The 22,750-nt window shown below is 40.2% G+C and overlaps 1 protein-coding gene across 1 annotated transcript in view; it reads left to right on the top strand.

Annotated features, from left to right (window-relative positions):
* LOC126484511 (coiled-coil domain-containing protein 112-like) overlaps positions 1–22,750 on the top strand; it is a 147,420-nt gene that overhangs the window by 112,656 nt on the left and 12,014 nt on the right. The window contains exons 8-9 of the mRNA XM_050108048.1: positions 13,520–13,615; positions 13,909–14,051. Of these exons, the coding sequence (XP_049964005.1) occupies positions 13,520–13,615; positions 13,909–14,051 (239 nt within the window). The remainder of the gene's footprint in view (positions 1–13,519; positions 13,616–13,908; positions 14,052–22,750) is intronic.

The raw sequence follows: 22,750 nt of genomic DNA, 5'->3' as shown, positions 1-22,750 counted from the left end.
AATCAGCAGCACCCTTTGTCCCAGTTCTCCCAGATATTTTGTATGAGTTGCACATCATAATTTCTCCAGTGTTGCACAGTATTGTACACCAGTGAAGGAGACACCAGGTTCCTTGAAATCAATAAGCAGTTGGTCCAGGTAATCAAAGAACAGGGTGAGCAGCCCTTTCCAGCTGATGGCTGGCTCTTGAACTCCTTGGGACAAGGTGATGATGGATGGCATCACTGCATCATCAATGCTCTCATCTCCGATTCCCAGTGGTGGCACCAGCTTTCATCACTACAATGATGTGCTTGAGGAATGTGTTGCCTTCAACATAGAAATGCATGAGGTGCTTCAGGCAAACAGCCATCCAGTTTGCTATTTGTTTGGCATTCAATGCCCAGGTATCCCCTGGCTGTAGACATTAAAGCACCCTAACTCTTGCTACATAATGCGTTGCACATTTCTGAAGCTGATGCCTAGACCCTTTGCTAGCACATGAATAGTTATGCGCTAGTGCGCTGTAGTCACATCATCAACTGTTCATTTGTTGTTGGCCATAATGGATGGGGCTGGCCTCCCAGATCGACTGGTATCTTAGGACGAATTGTGATCAGCACGAAACTTGTCAGACCATTCCACAGTGATGATCTTCAGCAGACATGCTGCCCAGTACACATTCTTCATTCTCTGATGGATGTCTGCTAGTGTTTGTCCTTTGGCATCTGAGAAAAGAATAACAGCTCATTGGTCCTGTTTGGATGCTTTTTGTAATAACATTGCCATAGTTCACATTTCTACATTTCCTGCGCGCACATCAGAAAGACACGAATGCCACACTGTCACCTTGCATTCCAGTGCCTATAAACCCGCATTGGAGTCATGTTGGGTTCTATACATGCTGCAATAATGTCCTCAAATGGAAAATTTTGGTCACCACTTATATTTTAAACATTTACACATCATTAGCGTGCAGTGTTGAAAGAACACTTTATACAATGTTATTAGACAACACTTTTTATAAATTATGTCCTTTATGTGTCCACCATTGTTGATGCAGTTTTTGACACTGACATTCATCATAAACATGTGAAATGTGTCACTGGTTTGTTTAAACACTGGAAACAATCTGTGTGAGGCGATCATGGACATTTTCGCTGTGTGAACAGTTGCACCATCCTGCTGGAACCGCAATGACTGTACACGGAAATTCTATCAACATATTTCCTGCATTGTGAACTGTTGCAAAATAACATACCAGTCTGATGTTACTGCAGCAGTGTCACCTGCATCATTCTTAAAAAGGTACGGACCAGTAACAATGTGTGCATACTTGCCACATGATATATTAACTTTTGCACTATGATGTGATATTGTGTGGAATGAGAACTTATAGCTAAAGTTTCATTTGATCACATAATCCAATAAATGAAAGTGGGTCTTGTCACACCTAATAAAATTGTTGAGAAAATTGGGTTGAGTGTTGATCATCTGCAGAAGCTGTGTACAGAACTTGTGACATCCGTGTTAATCTCTGGGCTATAATTGTTCCTCCACTTGGAGCTTGTAGAGATGTAAATTAATATCCAGTCACAAAATCTGTTGCGGACTTCTGTCCAAGTTGTTAAGGACTTGTGAATGCTGGCAAAAATATTATACTGTACTTTGCTGAAAAGTGGCTGTTACATTTGCGATGTTGTCCAGGGTGCGAACTGTACATGGTCTACCTGGTGAGTTACACATTCATTGCAGATGCGAAGCTCTGAACCCATTTCATAACTGACTTCTGTGGTGAAATGTGATGATTCAACCAATGTCAAAACGTTGCTGATACAAACACTGTGATTGTGCAACACTGTTATCAGATTTGAAGACTGTTTCAATTGCAAACCAATGATGTTCATTTGGCCAGTAACTCATACCAACTATTAGTGCTTTGAACCTTGCTGTGCACTGGTACCAACATCAGCTCTCTAGGGAAGCACAATTTAAAACCAGTCATTGTTTCTGCCACGACCTCTACCATCCTGTTCATCATTCTGCAAGCCCATTTCACTTTTAGTATTTTTCTGCACAAGCTCACAAGCACATTTCAGAACAGCCCAAGTTTTTTTTTTTTTTTCTTATACTGTTCTTTAGTGGTCATACATTTCCTATGTGTATACGTGAAATGGTAGTACAACATGGCTTTCCTTTGTTTGCTGGGAGGATAACTGTCTCAAGATTTTCGCAAAGTGTTTGAGCACTTTCTTTTCTTCCTCGAAGAGGTTTGGCACTGGTGAAACAGCTCTTGTAAGTGTATGGTGTATTTCATCCCATATTTTCTCCACATGTCAAACAGGAGAGAGGAGGAGAAGAGTGGGATAGGACAGAGAGAGAGAAAAATTATAGAAGACAATGATTCCACAAAAGTGAGCAATAACATTACCATCAGCACCACCACCACCACCACCACCACCACCACCAGTCTTTTGACACCTACTATTGGTGAAGGATTCCTCTAGACTTTTCCATGCATCATAGTTGTCAGCTATACATGTCCAGTTCACCCCTGCATGTTCCCATTAGGCTACTATCTTGGTATTTTCTTGTCTCTTGAATCCAGCAAAGAACTTCCGTGATCTATCTAGATTCTGTCATCCTGACCCACTCATCTTCATTTTCCATTTTCATTATGCTTATGTCTTTTATGCGATTCTGCACCTTTATCATTTTTTCTCATTTTTCTTAAAAAAAATTTAAAAAAGGACCTGTCTGTGCTATTAATTACCAACATGAATCTCTCCATTGCTCACTGATGTTTCCTCATTAATGGTTGATTTGTCACTACAAGTCAGTCACTACAATAAGTCAAAAATGGTCATACACACTGATTGTAAGTATTTCCTTTCCATACTCATCATCACATCTTCTATAGTCTCCACATCCTGGATGAGTCTCTTTAGAACACGTCTCACCATATTTTCCTGTCCTTCCAGCATGTCTCTCTTTCCACCCTGTCTCACTCTTCTCTTCCTCTGTTCTTCAGCCACTCCTTCACTCCAGTGATACATCAGTTCAATCTCTCAGTTTTCCTCTAGGTCTCTTGCCCCCTGTCGTCATTTCATGACCCTGTCTGTGTGTCCTGCCAACTTTTAAAATGCTCATAAAATATTAATAGTGATTTTTTTATATTTTTGTGGAATATATGTACTTTAACTTCAATACAGAATACCAAGGATTTTTTACCGGTACGCTATTTCTTTCAGTAATGTCTTGTTTCGATATGTCATTTTTATTAGTCTTAAACTGCATAATATAGTTGTTTGTTACATTAATATTTATGTCACTTGTGTTTATTCGTCAGTTGTGTGTCACATATCAAAGACTGGTGGCTGTCTTAGAAGTATTTTCTGTTTCCACTGTCTATTAAATCTTACATTGTGCTGTGTACAGTCTCACTTGCACAATGAAATTTAGTAAATGACTGGTTTTAGATGCCAACCATCCGTTTTCAAGTTTATAAGACCTGAGACTGCTGACTATAATGTTTCATCTTATTGTATGAAAATTTATGTTTCAATAACATACAGGAATACAGCAGAATAATGTTCTTGACAACAGCTGATATTTCAGCAGATGAACACCCTGTCCTTTTCAAGGCACAAATGAAATGAGACAGCTGTGCATGGCAACTTAAACCTTTGGCACCTGGGCCTAAATCAACCAGGAACAAAATATGGCTTATGCAGGGAAATACACACACTATAAACAACTGATGCCACTTCACAAACAAATCTACCGAACACCAGATGTTATCAGTAGTGAAATGTTAACTAACAACTGGAGAGTAAGTAACACCAACTCTGCCCCCGTGTTCTTTGACTTGGGAGAGAGCACGGTTCCAGGCAGAACCTGAAGCAACATGTTTTGTCTCTATTAATGAGTTCACTTGCTGGTTTAATCTCAACAGCTTCCATGAGAACATTACCCTATAACTAATGCTCCATACACCAGTCCTCCACTATCCTGATCATCTGACTATGTATGACATGTCATATGTGTGTATAATACGATAGACACCAATCTTACACAAATCCAGATCACCCTGTACAGCCCCTCAAAGGGCCTTAATCTTAGGCGGTCATCAATAAACACACTTCACGCTATGGTTCCTCAGAATATGACCAATGCTGTAGGAAACACTATCTCTGTAGGCCAAAAAGATCATAAACACAGGTGGAACCTAATTGCTTTCATCACTCTTCTGATTGTTAATTGATCAGTAGCACAACATGTGTCTGATATGTCTTTCACTATCACCATTGTGATGATAGGTAACTTCAAGCTGAGCAATTCTGCTGGAAAACTGTCAGAGACCAAAATATTGTGGCCCCTATGAATCAAGATACAAAGTATCCCTTCACAGTGAGCCACATGGTAACAGCCCTTAACCTGAATTACCAATATTTTTGAGTTTGTTAGCATATATAGGTTCAAAAAAACTGCAAGAAAATTAGCAACTTTAATCTCATCCTTTTCTATAACCATTATATAAATCTAGTTTTGTGTATCAGTTGCTTCAGTTCCTAAAGGTAATTAATAGATAAAAAGCTAAAAGAAAACCAGCATGCTTGTCTTAAAGTAGAAGGCATATTCTAAAACTAAGATCCAGTGACCAGTCTTTAACTGATTGTAGGCCTGAATGAAGTTTCATGTGTGCAGCACTGTCTACCAACTCTCCGGGAAACTACTGCAGTGTTGGTTTGATTCAGTAGTTGTTTGCCATTCAGTGAGAGCAGATCGTGATGGCTGAGACGGTCATGTCATAGTTTCCACAAGTTGTGAAGTGTGTGGTGTGTGTGGTGTGCGTACTGTAAGACCTTCGGTACACACACCATCAGATTATTTGACTTGTCGCTCTAACGAAGTAGGCGAGTGTCAGCAATATGTCTCGTGGTCTTATTGTGGCGTGTTTATCTTCTGCCGTTAGGTCAGACGATAGAAATGCCACTTGCACGCTTAGAGTAGCAGATTGACGGTGACCAACTTTAAACAGAAGTTGATTAATTTTCACACACATTTATTAAAATAATAACAATCATAAACCTTACTTAACTTGATTCTGGATGCTATTTACAATTGACAATCTGAAGTTCCTTTGGTCTTGGTACGTTAATCTTATTCTCACATATCTCTGATACTTGACAAAGTGTCTATACATTTCTCTTCATGCCTATGTACAGGAATATGATAATCTTATTAGGCGCAGACTGAAACTTGACTACAGACTAATGCAGACTGACTAATCGGAGGTCTGTACACTCGTTATAATACCTCGAGCGTTCAGGCATTACTGCGCAAGTGTGATCCGCGAGGAGAAAAGGTTCTACGTTAGCAGCAATCTCATTGGCTGCGTTACATATTAATACACGGACCGACGGAAGCAGAATTTGGTCCGTCTCTAAGACAGCGCCATCTCGTAGTGCGGAGACGGATGAGCGCTGCGCCTGCGCTGTTGTGCTTAGCGGGGCGCGCTCTATTGGGAAAGTTGTGTACGCGCTGACTACGCGGAACTATGTACACAACAGTGTGATTAGATTTTTGCTGGCAAAAGGATCTTCAGCTGCAGAAATCCATCATGGGTTATGCCTAGTGTGTGGACCTCAAATAATGAGTGACAATGAGTTCAGAAATAGTTTTGAGAATTTCAAAATGGCTGCACAGATGTTCATGATGAACAGCAGGGTGGCAGATCCAGTATTCTGACTGATAGCACTGTTGATCAAGTGAATGAAAAAGTTCAAAATGATTGGCTATTGACAGTTGGTGGTCTGCCCAATGAATTCCAAATGTTGTTCGGACCTTAATTTACACAATTGTCTCTGAATGGCTTGGATATCACAACTGTATGTGAGGTAGGCTCCAAAATTGTCCACTGATCAGCACAAAGAGCAAAGAATGCATATTGTGTGATAGATTTTGGAACACTATAGACAAAATGGAGATTATTTGTTTGTGCATGTTGTTGTGGGTGAAGAGACGTGGATATTGCACATCAATGCCAGACTGGAACATCAGTCAATGCAGTGGCATCATTCAAGTGCATCCAAACCAAAAAAAGTTCAAGCAATCTCTGTTCCCCAATCAAAAAATGATGGCTACCATATTCTGGTATGAAACGGGTGTCCTTTTGATTTATTTCATGAACTGTGGATCAACAATTACAGCTGATGTATACTGTGAAACACTAACCAAACTCAGACACGCGATCCAAAATGGCACCATGAGAAACTGTCATTCGGCATAATCTTCCTTCGCGACAATGCACACCTGCACACTGTTGCTAAAACCAAGGAGAAGATTCAAGATTTTCATTGGGAAATTTTGAGCACCTTCCATACAGTCCTGACCTTCCACCAAGTGACTGTTTCCTCATCTTGCATTTGAAAAAGTGGTTAGGTGGACATCCATTTCAAAATGACAATGAATTCAAAACTGGCGTTACCAGCTGGTTCAATTCCCAGGCTTCTGTGCAGAAGCTGGTGCAACATCACAGTAAGTGTACAGATGTGAATGCCGATTACACTGGGGAACAGCCATTTTGTTGTCCTAGATCTGTGACTTGTTCTTAACTAATTTTTGGTCTCTGAATTCAAAACTGTTAGCAGTTTTTCTCTATCACGTCAAGTTTTTAAGCTACAGGATACTCTCTTTTTACCCTAAAAGTCATTAAAACTGGGCATACAAAGGAAAATAAAGTTGGTACTAACCAAACATAGAAGAATATTAGACTATTTTATTCATTCAAAGGTTATTATAATATTCAAAGTTACATTGTGTTTATACAAATAATAAAAACAAAGATATTAGGGTACAAATTTTCGCTTATAACTTTTCCTACAATGTTCCATTTGGGGACATTCTCGCTTGATGCTCCAACAGTAGTCAGCTATCATACTGACATCCCATCTATCTTGATAACTTGCTTCCATGACGTTCAAATCTTGGTGGAATCACTCACCCTGTTCATCTCTAACAGCACCAAGATTTTCTGGAAAGTTAGCAAGATGGCTATGTAAGAAATGCAGTTTGATACTCATGTTACAGTCAAGCTCTCTAAAGCTCCCTAAGAGTTGTTGAACAATTTCGATGTAATTCTGGGCTCATGTATTTCCTAGAAAGTCCTTGACAATACTTTTGAATGCTGGTCATTGTTTCTATGAAACGTTCATCTTTAATAAGTTGCCAAATCTGTGGCCCATCAAAGACACCAGCATTCATCTTCTCATATGACAAGCTAGGAAATTCGGAAATGATATACTTGAAACAGTCCCCTTCAGTTAACAGAGCTCTAACAAATTGCTTCATGAGACCTAGTTTTATTTGCAAAGGCAGAAATATAATGTTTTTTCCTGTCGACAAGTGGATGATTTACAATGTTTGGATCACCAGGTTTCACGTCAGATTTTAGCGGCCACTTTGACTGCACTCAATGCTTCTTACGAGCTCTGCTGTCCCACATACACAGAAAACACGGATACTTGGTATATCCGTGTTGCTGGTCAAAAAGGAAAGAAACCCTTTTAAGGTCAACACAGATGATCCGTTGGTGCAACTTATATTGCAACACGTCAATGACCTCCTTCATCCCTTCGTATTTTTCATGCAATGAAAACTGAATGACCTATTGGGACAGAACCGTATAAATTTCCATTGTGGAGGAGAATACACTTCAAGCTACATTTTGAGCTACGTATAAACAATCGCCATTTGGTTGCGTTATAGTCTGAAATTCCCAATTCCTTCATTAAACCAGGTATATTGTGGCAATACACAAATCCATCAACACCCTGAAAGAACTGCAGAAATGTACTTTCTCTCAATCGGAAGTAGGTGATTTTAGCTCCTTTTTCTAACAAGTTTTTTTCATACAGTCTTGATGCTAGAAGTTCTGATGCTTTTTTGGATAGTCCCAAATCCCGTATCAAGTCATTTAACTCATGCTGATTAAATACTTTATGAACAGAATCATTGTCACCTTTAAAATCTTCGTCGCTACGGTCACTTCAATCTTTGCCTGATGCATCTTCTTGTGTTTCCAAAGAGGGTAATTCTTGAAACACTAGCACTGGAATTTCAGCTGAATGTGGCACAGGGCGTATAGCTGACTTTAAAGTAGGGTAATTGGGTTCTCGCCAAATCATTGGTATACCAAATGGAAGTTTATCGTGTGTGCCTTTTGTCCACATTCTCAAACCCTCCACACACTGCTTGCAGACTTTGTGAGAAGCCCAGGATTTATCTTGGTCGCCAATTTCTACTTTAAAATAAGCAAAATAGGCTTCTCTGACAAAATTACTGATGTTTGTCCATTGACTGGGAATGGTAAAACTGCCACATACATAACAAAACGAATAGGGGCTGTTTAAGCACTTACAACGGGAACTACCAGCAGCAGACATAAAGAAACTTTTTCGTTTATATATAAATAAGAACTAAATACTGCTAATCTTGTGTAAATACAAATTCTTGCACTATGTGTTGGAAACCGGCTTCACTATATCAGAGCAACAAGTACCCCTGTTTACTACAGTGTCTCATGCTTAACTGACCACATTAGTCTAGACAGTATGAATCTAAAACTGTCGTGCGGTGTCACTATCCCCTCCAGTTGTCACTGGTTTAAGGTTCGCCGAAAGAGTGCAGCACTGCTTTCTGTAACAAACAAGTTACCTGTCAGAAGCATCATCGCATACGCAACAACTGTAGAAACAAAACTTGACATGATAGGAAAAAACTAATTACAGTTTTGGAATCAGCATGTCCATTTACCTCTAAAACAGCCTAAGAATCGAAGTCAACAGAAATTAAGTTACAAATCGTTCCCCAATGTTATGTGAAAAAATGAAGTAGATATGTAGTAAAATATTACTGTCAATAAAAACATTTTCTGATAAGCTTACTTTCTTTTCTTTTATGAAACAGACCATAGTTTTGGAATATATCTCATAATTTGTTTATTCTTCTATAAGACATTGTATAGCCACAGTGCAGCCCCTCTGTGATTGCTGTTCTCTTACAAGATGAGGTAGTTGATGTTCATGAAGAGCTGGAAATCACCCTGACTACATCAGATGATTAGAAGCTGCTGCAAATGTGCATGTTGGCTCCCAAGAGTCATGTACCAGAGATACCAAAGGTACCTCGGTTACTGTCATCTTCTGTGGATCATGTCTCCTCTACAAGAAGTACTGCATCTGTGACTACTCATCCACTTGAGTGTGAATGGTGTGTCAGTGGTTGGGCTAGGTGCCCTGTACAGGGGAGACAGGGTCCTGTGAGAACTGAGGGTGTTCGACCCACCTGTGTAAACAACTGAAACTAAAACTGAGCCGTTAGGACACACTCCACCTGTTAGGAAACGTACTGTGCCCTGTACCTAGAGGAGACAGACATAAAAGACAGCTGAAAGATACGGCAAATAATGGTGTCCCTTAGAGAAATGACAGCAAGGGGTGGGAAGGAACCATAATGACTCAGTGGGTATTCTCATTGGCCTTATTCAGCATGTTAAAGAGACTATCCTGGCAGCCTTTGAGGGAACATGTTGCAACCAACTGCAGATTGTGGTGTACATTGGAACGAATGATGCCTGTTGTCTGGGTTTGGTGCTCATTGGAACAAATAATGCCTGTCATCTGGGCTCAGAGGCCATACTTGAATGCTGCCAGCTACTGGCAGATAAGGTTGAGAAAATCAGCCTTACTCACAGAGAATCAGTGAAACTCACAATTTGCAGCATTGTCCTCAGACTGATTTTGGCCCCCTGGTTCTAAGTCAAGTGGAAGGACTGAAACAGAGACTTCAAAAGTTCTGTGAAAAACTAGACCCTGCTTCCCTGGACATGTGCCATAAGCTTGAGGAGGCTCGTTAACCATTCTGCCTGTGTGATGTGGCTTGCGCACATGGCACAGCAGGGAGCAACTAGCTGGCTCACAGTGACATATGGTGGGAAAAGGAGGGATGAGGGTAAGGTAAGGGAAAGGGGGGGGGGGCGGGGGGACAAGATTACTTCACAACAAGTCTTACTTCTATGAGCAAGAACGTGCTGTTATATGGAGATGCATTGTTACATGATGGATGTTTAATGCGTTTTGTGGCAAATTTATTTTCTAAGCGTGTGTTAACGAGAAATGACAATGAAATGAAACATCTCCTTTAATATTTTGATGAAGTGAAGATATGGGGTGGCTAAGTACAAGACATGATATTTGTTGCAATTGATGCTGTCTTATGATGAATGATGTCTTAGGGCGAAAGTTAACTTAACAAACTTACTTTTCATTAAAATTTTATTTAAATGTTAAAATTGTGTTGGTGTGTCTGACCTTTCCTTTGAAGTTCTCAACCTGGCCATCATCAACTTTTCGTCAATTATTAAAAAAAATACGTACTCTCCACTTCAAGCGCATCACTGTAAGTAAGTATGTTCGCATCCAAGACTGTGCCAAATGTAACTAATGTTCATTCCTCTGAAGGCAGAAAGGAACAGCCAAGGGGAATCCACAGGAGATGCTAATGAAGCAAAGATACCAACAACCTGGTGAGGTGTCAGCAGGGAGACAGTGACACAGGGAGGCGAAGCTTGACCAGTGTGACCACTGAAGGCATGATGGTGCGAGAGGGCTGGGTGGCATCAGCGGGGTGCTGGCAGCACGGGCAACCGTGGCTCAACCAATGCAGCCATCAGGGAAGTGATAGTGCCAATGGCAGATGTAGGGTTGGTGGGGTGCCGGCAGCAGTGGGAGAAAGGGCTTGACTAATGCAGCTGTGGGTGTGACAGACTGCAAATTCAATGGGGCAGTGGTCACTGGAAAAAGTGTGAAAGCAGCAGAAAAAGGGAAAAGGGGCGCATTCTTAGACCAAAGACAATGCTGGGCAGTGCTGTGGACACTGAGAGGAAGAATGACCAGAAGGCCCAAAACAAAAGGAAGCTATTTTGTGAGTGTGCTTTGCACCTGGAGTGTGGACAGTGGGGCCATCCAGCAGAAATGCTATAAGCTACAAAACTGTGTGTGAGGATCACAAAGGAGGACTACTAGTGTGTCTTGGGATATGGGAACAGTGGTCCAGAAAGTATACTGTGCTTAGAAACACGTGAATAGCAAAAGACCGGCAGGAAGTCCTCAAGAAACATAAACAAAGACATCGTGGAAGATGGCCATGTGTTGGAGCATAGGAAGGTTCTACATTGCAGGAATGGAATGCCAAAGGTGTAATGCATGTGTAGGGTCATGAAAAAGATCTACAGCACAGGAAATAAAATGTGGAATGTGGAAGATGAAGTACTAATGGAATTGAAGGAAACAACATGTTGTACAGGTCTCCCAGAGGAGAAGAGAAACGAAGCCCTCTGACACCCTCATTTTGAAGACCGACTGTGGCTGCAGCTTATTGGTGAAGGCATAAAGTGGTGAGGGCAGCACCAGCTCGCCAATACAAGCTCAGTGTCCAGACAAGACATGGCTGCAGCTGGTTTAGGTTGGGGAATCCAGACTGCACCGTTGTCGCCAACTTATATATCCTTAGTGGCATGCACACAACTGGTGCTGGAGGGATGATCGCCAGGTACCATTTAATTACGCTTTTTTTTGCAAAACACATAAAAGCAAAGTCCAAAATATTGCACGGTCTGAATAACACAAGAAAAAATCATCCTGAGCTGATATTAGTTGAACAATCAAATCTCATGGTGGAATCAGTTGTGGCGGTCACTACTGATGAAAAGTGCACTGAGAAGGCTAGCATCGGAAGAGGCAAAGGCTCAAAGGAAGATGCCTGGTGGATCGATGAGGCTGATGTGGAGTGTAACCCCAGCAGCTGCTGGCGTGACGTAGTGGTGTGGTGTAATGTAGATGTGGTCCCTGGCCCAGTCTCACTAAAAACTCCAATTTGGGGGCCACTCTGCAGCCTGCATAAAGCCCAGAGTGTGAGTGTATGCTGTTTCTAGTGATCAAGTCACAGCTTACGTAGGTCACAGGTGGAGGGACATAATTGTAATTGGTCAGCTCGTATAAATACTGGTAGTATCAAACAGTGGAAAATCCTGAATGGAATAATGACAGTATTAGAAAAGGATAGTTGCTACTCACCTTACAGCAGAGATCCTGAGTCGGAGATAGGCACAACAAGAAGACTGTCAGCCAAAAAGGCCCTCAAGTAACCTTTCAGTTTTCACACAAATGCAACTCAGACAGACATGCCCACAATCTCTGGCTGCTGACACCAGACCAGACCAGCCAGAGACTGTGGTCATGGGTGTGGTGTGAGTTGTGTCTGCATGAGTGTGTGTGTACGTGTGCGTATGTTGCCTGTTTTTGATGGTGGCCTGTTTGGCCAAATGTTAACTTACTGACGGTCTTTTTGTTATACATATCTGCAACTCAGCATCTCTGGTAGGTGAGTCGCAAATGTTGTTTTCATAATATTGTCAGAATATTAGTTGTAACTCTTTGTAGAGATATGAAATGGAATGACTGCATAGGATTAGTTGTAGATAAAGCAGGTGGCACACTTTGGTTCATTGGTAGAATACAAGGGAACTGCAACAGTCTACAAAAGAAATTGCTTACAAATTACTCATTCAATCCACCCTAGAATATTGCTCAAGTGTGTGGGACCCATACCAAATAGGATGAATTGGGGATATTGAATATACACAGAGAAGTCAGCATGAATGGTCACAGGATTCTTTGACCCATGGGAGATTGTCACAGAATTACTGAAGGAACTGAACTAGTAGAAACATGAAGATAGACACAAACTATCATGAGAAACCCTGCTTGCGAAGTATCAGCTTTAAATGATAAACCTAGGACTACACTACAGCTCACTGCATCTTGCTCCCATGGGGGCTGTGAGGTCAAGATTAGCTTAATTGCTGTGTGCTCAGAGGCATTTAAAAGGCAATTCTTCCCCTGCTCCATACATGAATGGAACGAGAAGACTTTCTAATAATTTGCACAGTGGGAAGTGCCCTGTGCCATGCATTTTACAGTGGTTTGCTGAGTATGGATGTAGATGTAGAAGATAAAAACCAGTGTGAGTTGGCTTTCTGTAAATGGTATACTCCTACATAACATCCTGCCTCCTCTTGACCAACACATCAAGGAAAGGAAGACAGCAATCCATGTGAAACAAATATTTAGGTAGATAAAATTGAGATGTTGTAAAAGCTGTTGCCAATTCTCAATGCCATGAAGCCAAATAATAAAATTATCATCTACATATCCAAAAAGGTTTAAATGTTTTCCATGTGTCTGGTAATAGAACAGGTCATTAAAAGGTAAGTGGATGTCAGTATGTGTTGAAACTGGTTAGTTAATTGAAAATTGCTGCTTGACACCTGAAGCTGTTTGTTTAAAAATTATTCTGTGCAAGTGAGATTGTGTACTACACATGTTTTCACCACTTCTGCTACTGTGTATTGTCATGGCAAAAATTATTAAATCTTAAATCAGTGTTCTGGGTGATTGTCAGATTGTCTTGTTTTCAGAAAGCAAAAGAACTTCAACAGCAGTTAGACGAAGAGAGGAAGAGGGTGGAGAAGGAGAGACAGCTTCAAGAATGGAAAAGAAAGAAGGAAAGACAGGTACTGCTAAGCCACAGCCAAAGACAAGTTTGTCAGTTTTCTCAAAACTATAAATGTGTTTCCTTTTTAGATCACAAAATTACTGATAATGTAAATTGGTCTAACACGGGAAGAAATTCTGAAGATATGTTTAAGAAATATGTTGAAATGTATCAAGAAGGTACATATTTTTTGTTCCATGTTCTAACCACTAGAGAAGTTAAATTTTTGTTGTAGTTTTTTATGTCTGCTTTCAGTTTTATAAACTAACTTGTCCTCTCTCTCTCTCTCTCTCTCTCTCTCTCTCATTTAAGGCTCAACAAAAAGCAAAAATTGAGCAACAGAAAGAAGAAAGATTGGAAAAACAGAGAGAAGCAGTTCTTGAAAGGCAGTTACGGGAGTTGTTTGAAATAGAACAACGGGCAGCAGTAGCTAACAAGATGCTCAAAGCTTTCAGGTGAGGTGACGGCTATAATTAGTGATTAATAGTCTACAATTTCCCTTCAGATGGAGAACAAATCATCATTGTGCAATAAGATCTATAAATGGTATAATATTTCACATATTGATTTCAAATACATTGACAACCTTGTGTAGTCTCGTAATTTTTTTTTTTTTTTTTTTTTTTTTTTTTTTTTTTTTTTTAAATTGTTGTCAACAACTAATGAAATTTCAAGAGATGCCTTATCTGTCTGATATGTCTCATAACTGATGTTAGTTTGTACTATAGTAGTAAAAAGTTGATTATGGGATGTCATATTCCAATTAGGGCTGTAGAAGTTATTTATTGCTTTGAAAGGGTCAAACAAGCTGCAGACCCATATTACAAGTGATTGCAGAATAAATACTTCTGCAACCATAAGCAGAGTACAACATCTTTTAAGCAGTTCCCGCCAGCACCTGCATGAACCTTAACATTTTAGTATTTTCTGTCATTTGATGTGGCAGTAGTGTTTAAATAACATTTGTTGTGAACTAAAGCAGACAAGATAAATCACAAATGTAATAAATTACAACTTTGCAACTATTTTTATGGTTGCAATTTACTTTATTCTTCTCTTTTTGGATCTAGGCCACGTTTGTCTATAGTAAATGCAGTAGAAACTCCTCTTACTAATATTCTTGATGATTTTGATAACAGTTCCTGTATTTGTGCCTTACTATTAGATCTGAGCAAAGCATTTGATACTGTGTCACATTAAATTCTCATAATTTAGCTAGTGTGCTATGGTATCAAGAATAATGAAATGTATTTGTCTCTTACTATTAGATCTGAGCAAAGCATTTGATACTGTGTCACATTAAATTCTCATAATTTAGCTAGTGTGCTACGGTATCAAGAATAATGAAATGCCACTCTTTAGATCACGGATGGCCAAGAACTCTGCACATCTGCTGAGCTCTTTGATGTGTGTGAATCTCCCTTGCAGGGCTGCACATTTCCCCCACTAGCATGCCTGCCAGCCCAAGTAGGATGATAGGGAAAGTGTACCCACAGCACTTGATTTGCAATGCAGTTGTGCAAGGAGCTTTGAAAGGCTTGCATTTGGCTAGGTTTCACATTTCTTGGCAATAGAGATCACAAACAAAATAAATTGTTGGTATTAAATAATGGAAACTCCAGGTTGGGTATCAAAAGAGATAGATTGCTACTCATCATAAAGATGACGCATTAAGTTGCACGACGAAAAGACACTTGTACATTATCTTACAGCCAAAGCCTTCACCAAAAAAGGACACACACACACATTCATCCACACAAGCAAGCACACTTTTTATACACTCACGACTGCCACCTCTATGTAAAATGGAAGCATCAATCTGGAGGGGAAGGGGAAAGGGAAAGGGAAAGGATAGCAGGTTGAAGACAGGAAGAGAGCAGATCCTCCCTTCTATCACCAGCTTTTCTGATGGCGCATTTATCCTTAGAACACATTCTCCGTTCCCAAAATTTTACCTATGGTAACATACTGTCCCCACACCCTGCACCCAACAATTTCCAATCCCTCTGTCCTGTCACCTCTTCCCTATTCTCATCTTCCACCTTCTTTGTGTGCCACCCTCTTCTGATGCACCCACCTGTCTTTCCCCTTCCCTGCTCCTCTCCTGTTTTACTCGTCATTTTCCCACTCCACCCTTCCCTGCCCCACAGCCTCCGAACGCTGTGCCTGTTGGCAGTTTAGTCCTGGCATGCTCCACCAGGCAGCATTCAGTACTCTCTTCTATCCCCACCCATACCCTGCAATCTTGTCCTCTTCCCCACCCCATCCACACTGGTGCTTCCGTTCTACATGACAGTTCCATTCCGGTCCAAGCTCCCGGAGATTGTGGTCATGTGTGCATGAGATGTGCTTGCCTGTATGAATGAATGTGTTTTTGTTTCCTTTTCTGATGAAGGCTTTGGCGAAAAGTTAATGTGTAAATGTACTTTCACTTTGTGTGTTTTGACTTAATATGCTTTCCTTATATTGTAAATTTTCAGTATTATTTAATTATTTTAGGCTCACTAAAGATGCAATAAAATTTATATCTTGCACAAACTGTCAACGTGGTAATAGATGCAAATAGTTTTGTAGATTTTTGTCACTCATAATACCACATAAACATGACTTGTTTAGTTTCATAACCAAACAAAAATCCATTCAGTCACATAAGTCGATCAAAACATTGATATCATATTTGCAGTTATGGAAACATGAGAACTCTTACCAAGGAAACCTTTGTAGAACTCCTGGAAATTTTCATCATAAAATAATTTGTCTTTTAAATGAGAATTACATTGTAGATCAATCAATTCCATCAGATCATCCATGTATGCACTTTCAGCTGAAATGGCAAATAGTCTTGAAAACAGCTGAAAAACTGATGGGGGACTGGCAGTGTCCTGAAAACATTTAGAAAACTGTTCCTGTAATTTTTTCATTGACACACTGAATTCTTCAAAATTAACACCATTGAGCTTGGGTAAATGGACGGTGTTTTTCGTCAGACATTGTCCCTTCCACAATGTGCTTTTCTCTTTAAATGTGTCCACGTTCCCCATTAAATCACAAATAAGTCACTTCTCACCTTGTAGTGTCTTATTGAAGGCAGCGCACAGTCAAGTCCACTTAAAATACAAGGTCAGCAATCCATTGTGGATCTTCTAACTTTGGTTTCTGCTTCAGAAATTCAACAATAGCAGGTCTTAAATCGAAAAACCATCCGGGGCACACCACTTCATGTTAATATGTAACATCTCTACATTGTTCATTCGGTTACATTGAAAACTGTTGAAACTGATGGTGTAATAATACATGCAACTTCAGATAATTTACGGTTTCTATCACCAATTTCATCACGTGCTCCATGTCTGCAAATCTAGCACAAAATGTTCCTTGACAATGAACAATGAAACCCATACAAATCATCTGTTGATCGTTGTAATTTTCTGCTCTTTCGTAGGCAAATAAATCTTCAAATAATTTGTACATGGTGTTATAATGCTGTTCCATAGCAAATTTGCAGTAATCATCGATTATTTGACTCCATCATAGATATTGCGAATTCTCACGCTTCTCTTCAAAACAGAACTGTGATTCTCATTCATTTTTAAACATTTGTGACAGTAATCACTAGACTGCCTCCTTTTGTGCAAGCTGCCATTGGACTTTACAACTTCCTTTATACTATGAGCAAATAGCAAAGGATTGTTTATCCTATGATTTTGTCAAATGGAAGAAAATCATACTGACCGAAAAATGCTGCACCAAATACTGAAGGAAACAGTGTCCGTTGCATTGCTAAATTAAATGCCATGCTGTATCAGTTCTGACAAGGGAACCTCCCCATCGCACCCCCCTCAGATTTAGTTAGAAGTTGGCACAGTGGATAGGCCTTGAAAAACTGAACACAGATCAACTAAGAAAACAGGAAGAAGTTGTGTGGAACTATGAAAAAAAATAAGCAAAATATACAAACTGAGTAGTCCATGCGCAAGATAGGCAACATCAAGGATACTATTGGCTCAGTAGTGCCATGGTCCCATGGTTAGTGTGAGCAGCTGCGGAATGAAAGGTCCTTGGTTCAAGTCTTCCCTCGAGTGAAAAGTTTAATTTTTTATTTTGAGACAATTATCAAAGTTCAGGTACTCACACATAATTAACTTTGCTCTCCAAAATTCCAGGACATGTTCAGATTTGCTTGGACATATGCAGGATTAGACAGTCTACACACGCAAAAATTTGAAAACGTTAAAAACATATGTTTTGACAGAGCACAGGGAAAACTGTGTGACTGTGAGACTGTTGCATTTATTTGTTGCAGTTTATGTGACAAACTTTTATGTTTTCATCACTTTTTTGGGAGTGATTATGACATCCACAAGAAAACCTAAATCGGGCAAGGTAGAAGAATCTTTTCACCTATTCGCCAAGTGTACAAGTTAGATGGGTTGACAACATATTCCTGTCATGTGACGCACATGCCGTCACCAGTGTCGCATAGAATATACCAGAGGTGTTTTCCTGTGGAGGAATCGGTTGACCTATGACCTTGCGATCAAATGTTTTCGGTTCCCATTGGAGAGGCACGTCCTTTCATCTACTAATCGCACGGATTTGCAGTGCGGTCGCAAAACACGGACTTTAAACTTACTACAGTGAACAGAGACGTCAATGAACAAACGGACAGATCATTACTTTGCGAAAATAAAGGAAGTAAAAATCTTCACTCGAGGGAAGGCTTGAACCAAGGACCTTTCGTTCCACAGCTGCTCATGCTAACCACAGGACCACGGCGCCACTGAGCCCAGAATATCCTTGACGTTGCCTATCTTACGCATGGACTACTCAGTTTGTATATTTTGCTTATTTTTTTCATAGTTCCACACAACTTCTTCCTGTTTTCTTAGTTGATCTGTGTTCAGTTTCTCAAGGCCTATCCACTGTGCCAACTTATAACTAAATCTGAGGGGAGTGCGATGGGGAGGTTCCCTTGTGAAAAGGACCGAGTGAATCTGAGACTCACTGAGTAGTGCAGAATCAGGCTGAGCCCCAGGCCATGCGCTTGCAGCAGGTTATGAATGGATGGAGTTTTGCATGCTTTGGCTGACACTGGCATAGATCATACTTGACTAACAGAACTCAGGTGTTCATGGGAAATAATTGAATGAAATGCCCCACCAGTTGTTAGAGGTGTGCCACAAGGTTCACAGTTTGAACATTTCCTCTCTCTGATGTATATGAATGACTTGCCTACTTCCTTGCTTCACAAGGCCATAATATATGCTGTTGATACTAACCTGATCATCATAGATAACAACTTGGAGAAGGTGGAAAAAAAACCTTGAAAAGTCTGCCATATGGCTCAACAATAACAACCTTACCCTAAATAGTAGCATGGCTGGAACTATGTATTTCTTCCTGCACAAGCTAAATGAGAAAGTAAATAAGTCTGTATTAGACTTCTTGGTATCCACTGACTTGGAACACCCACACTGAACAATTTGAACTAAACTATCCTCAGTAGGTATTTCTTTTCTCTCTCTCTCTCTCTCTCTCTCTCTCTCTCTCTCTCTCTCTCTCTTTGTTAATCAAATTAAAAGCAGTAGTTAGTGAACAAATGAACAGATACTATTACTGTATCATTATGCCTTATTTCAGTCCCTTCTGCAATATGCAATAATACATTGGTGTAACACTCCTGGTGCTCAGTGTCCATGTGGCAGAAGAAAGCTATAAGAGCAATTACAGGAATTACATTCTGAGAATCATTCCAAAAGCACTGTAAATATCTAGACATCATACTGAATGTTCTCATTATGTTAAACCATGTCGTCTTTCCACCAAAAGAAAAGAAAAGAAAAAAAAATACAGCACTATTAATTCAAATTAGTTTTAAACACACAGAAATGCATGGACAGTGGAACCTGACTATAACAGCATTCAAAGGACCTTAAAATTTTTGTTTTTATGAATGAGTGCTGTGGTATCTGAGATTTGTATTTTCAGGTAGTGACAAATGGAAAAGAACAAATTTATTGAGCGTTGTTTTATTTTACATACAGTATTCACTCTTAAGCTTACATGAATACAGTGTATACAGCAGTATGTCAAGTGCTCACCAAACTTCTTTACCTAGGAGTGAAGTAATCAGCTATTTTACTCTGCTGTCTACTTATCCAACACACAGTATCTGAATTACATTCTATGTTGATTATTTCTTTTGAAATTTCACTGCTCCGTCCACTAGTGTCATAGAACATGTTCACAATTTAATGCCCTCTACAGCATCACTCAGAGCAGGGATAGGCACTTTATTTCTTTCTTCTTGCTCTTCTTCTTCATCTCGCTCGCTCACTTTGTGGTCACTGTGGCCCTGATTCTTCACTTCATTTGCAGTTTTATCTTCAGTTTACACTTCAGTTGTAACAAGATCTTCATTTATTGTTGCATACATTTCATAGTTGCACTGATTGAGAATATCACAGGTGATTTCTGGCAGCAATGCAGATTCCAGCAGATGGTCAGTGTCATCAAATGTTTCTTCAGTTGTGGTAGCATTTATTTCTTCAGTTGTGATTCCACATGATGGAAATAGTTCTTGAGAGTGACCTGGCTCCAAGCTTTTGTATTGCATCTGATTGCATCCTTCAGTGTAGTAGAATAACCCTGGTTTTTCTCAGTGCATCATTTTCAGTAATATAAGCTTACGATAGTGGCATTTCAGACCTGTAATTACTCCCTGGTCTGTGGGCTACCATAAGTTTATTGTATTTTCAGGAAGAAAAACAATCTTGGTATTCTCCAGACCAGAGTGTGCAGGATGTTCTGGACAGTTCTAAAAAAGAACCAGTATCTTCCCAACATCTTATTTCAGCAAATTCCCTGTTTTTTAATTTCTTGCTAACTGCTTTCAGCATAAGGACACATCACGTGTACTGTTGACGAGTTCTGTGATCGTCACCACTATTGTAGTATGAAACTGCCTGGGTAACAATGAGGTGAGGAGTCTATACTACACCTGTTGCTGATTGTAAGGGTACAAAATCTCCCTTACAGTATTGTTTTTATATCCATGTTGTGTAGTTTCATATAAATGAACTAGCAGAATAAGTTGAGAATTAGAGTGTTTCTTGTTATGGAGATAATTATCTTTATTTCAGTTTTAGAATTGTTTCATTTTCATAGTCTGCAGTTTTTGTACTCTTGTCTGAGGTATTCCTTTCGAACTACGTACAGGACCAACAGTAGTCTGGTAGCCCATGACGTCATCACAAGTAGCAGTAAAGAGACCAGAGACTGTGCTCAGCTCCCAAAGAATACCAAAGATCGGAACATAGAACTGACAAGAATGTCAACAGAAAATTCAAGTGTTTCTGATGCGAGAACAAGATTAGTCAGTCTTGCTTATGTATATTCATCTATGTTATGAAGAAATAATAAAGTGTCTGGTACCACGTGCTGCGGAATTTGAATTCCCGCCAGACATCATGGATGTCGAATACCCCTAGAGATCTCTGCATCATCGCGCCGTAAGCTGTGGTGGTGCGCGTACTGGCCTGCATGTAGTGTGAGGGCGCCGCAATGGAACACATGGTTCCAGCAGCCAATAGCAGCACCCCCGATAGAGTATTTAAGAGCTGGCCTCTCACTCTGCCAGCGAGCTTAATCGTTGTGTGAGTCTCGACACATCGCCTCTACAAGGCAGCATGTTTATCGTACTTTGATCTCGTTAATCGTGGACGTCTTGGATTCATTTGGTTGTCTCTGTCACCCCATTGTGTCTTGCATGTTGTCGTCGTGAGGTCTTTCTCCACTGTCTGTCGTTGTTTCATGTCCGTCCTTTCCACTCGTTTGTTTGTGCACGGGCTGCTCTCCGTTAGGTACCGCTGCATTTTCTCGGCCACCCCGCGACCGTTCCGGTCATGGTCACGACAGGTTACAACATACTGTTATTCTGTATTTGAGGAATGTTGCTACTTCTTTAGTAGAGTAGTGTGACACGAAACAAAAAAGGGTTTTGTCAAGAGTCAGTCAGCGTTTGCTGTTTGCTGCACTGATACAGGATAGTTGAAGATACAAGATAGTTGAAGACCCTCACATGATGGAAGGGCAAAGAGAAGAATATCCTATGTTCCCATATTACACAAATTCCTTCTACATACAGTAATTCTTGGAAAATCTTGCTGCTAACTCAGGCAGAAAATGATGTTACATATGAGGTATATGCATATATATTTGTTGTATGACGCAAGGATAAGAAGTACGTTCCTTATGAGGAATATGGCTGTACCGCAGAAATCACGACGCTATTGCCAAGATGTCATCATAAACGATGTTGGTATAAGAAGATTCGACTGTATATAAGAAGCTACCACTATCAGTGAGTCTTATCTAGTGATGTTTTTGAGACGCACCTTTATAAATTGTTAATTGATACGCATGTTTACAATGTTAAGGATTTTGAATGTGCATAGTGAATTTTAACTTCACATTCGCTTGTATTGTTCAAATCCATCATTAACCATAAAAAATTAAATTAAGATGGAAATAAAATTTAGTTACTTGGTATTTCTCAAACTTTTATAGTGTAAACAAAAAACCTCTGAGTTGTATGCTGTAGATTGTGTATATTTTTGGTTTACAGGAGACCACTCATTGAAAAGAAGAACCATTAAGTCATTGATAGGCACACACAAACAGAAAGAAAAGTTGCTAGCTTTTGGAGCAGTTCTTTTCAAGCTAGAGTAAAACACACACACACACACACACACACACACACACACACACACACGTGCGTGAGTGCCTATGGCTCTACCACATGGTATTGGCTGGACGAACAGTACCAGTGCTGCATTTTGGCAGGTGGACTAGGTTGTGATGGGGCCTGTGGGAGGTTGCTTGGGTAGAGGGAAAAACAGGTGGGAGGCAGGAAGAGGGATTAGGGATAGATGACTAGTGGCTCAGAAGGAGTCAACTGATTTGTCAGCTAGAAATACAGGAGAAGTCGGGAGGGTGGCAGGTACGTGGGTTAGGCATGTGATAGCACGCTTATCAGAAATGGTGGGGATCGAATTGGAAGGGGTTGACAAGATGGCACAAGGGGAGACTTGCATGGAGGGTGTGAGGACAGTGGGTTTCTGGAGGTTGAGATTGGGACAATTACGAGAGCAAG

This window comes from Schistocerca serialis, chromosome 6 (genome assembly GCF_023864345.2).
Source record: "Schistocerca serialis cubense isolate TAMUIC-IGC-003099 chromosome 6, iqSchSeri2.2, whole genome shotgun sequence".
NCBI classification, from domain to species: domain Eukaryota; kingdom Metazoa; phylum Arthropoda; class Insecta; order Orthoptera; family Acrididae; genus Schistocerca; species Schistocerca serialis.
Note: the sequence above shows the minus strand (reverse complement) of the source record. Positions and strands in the feature narration are given on the sequence as shown.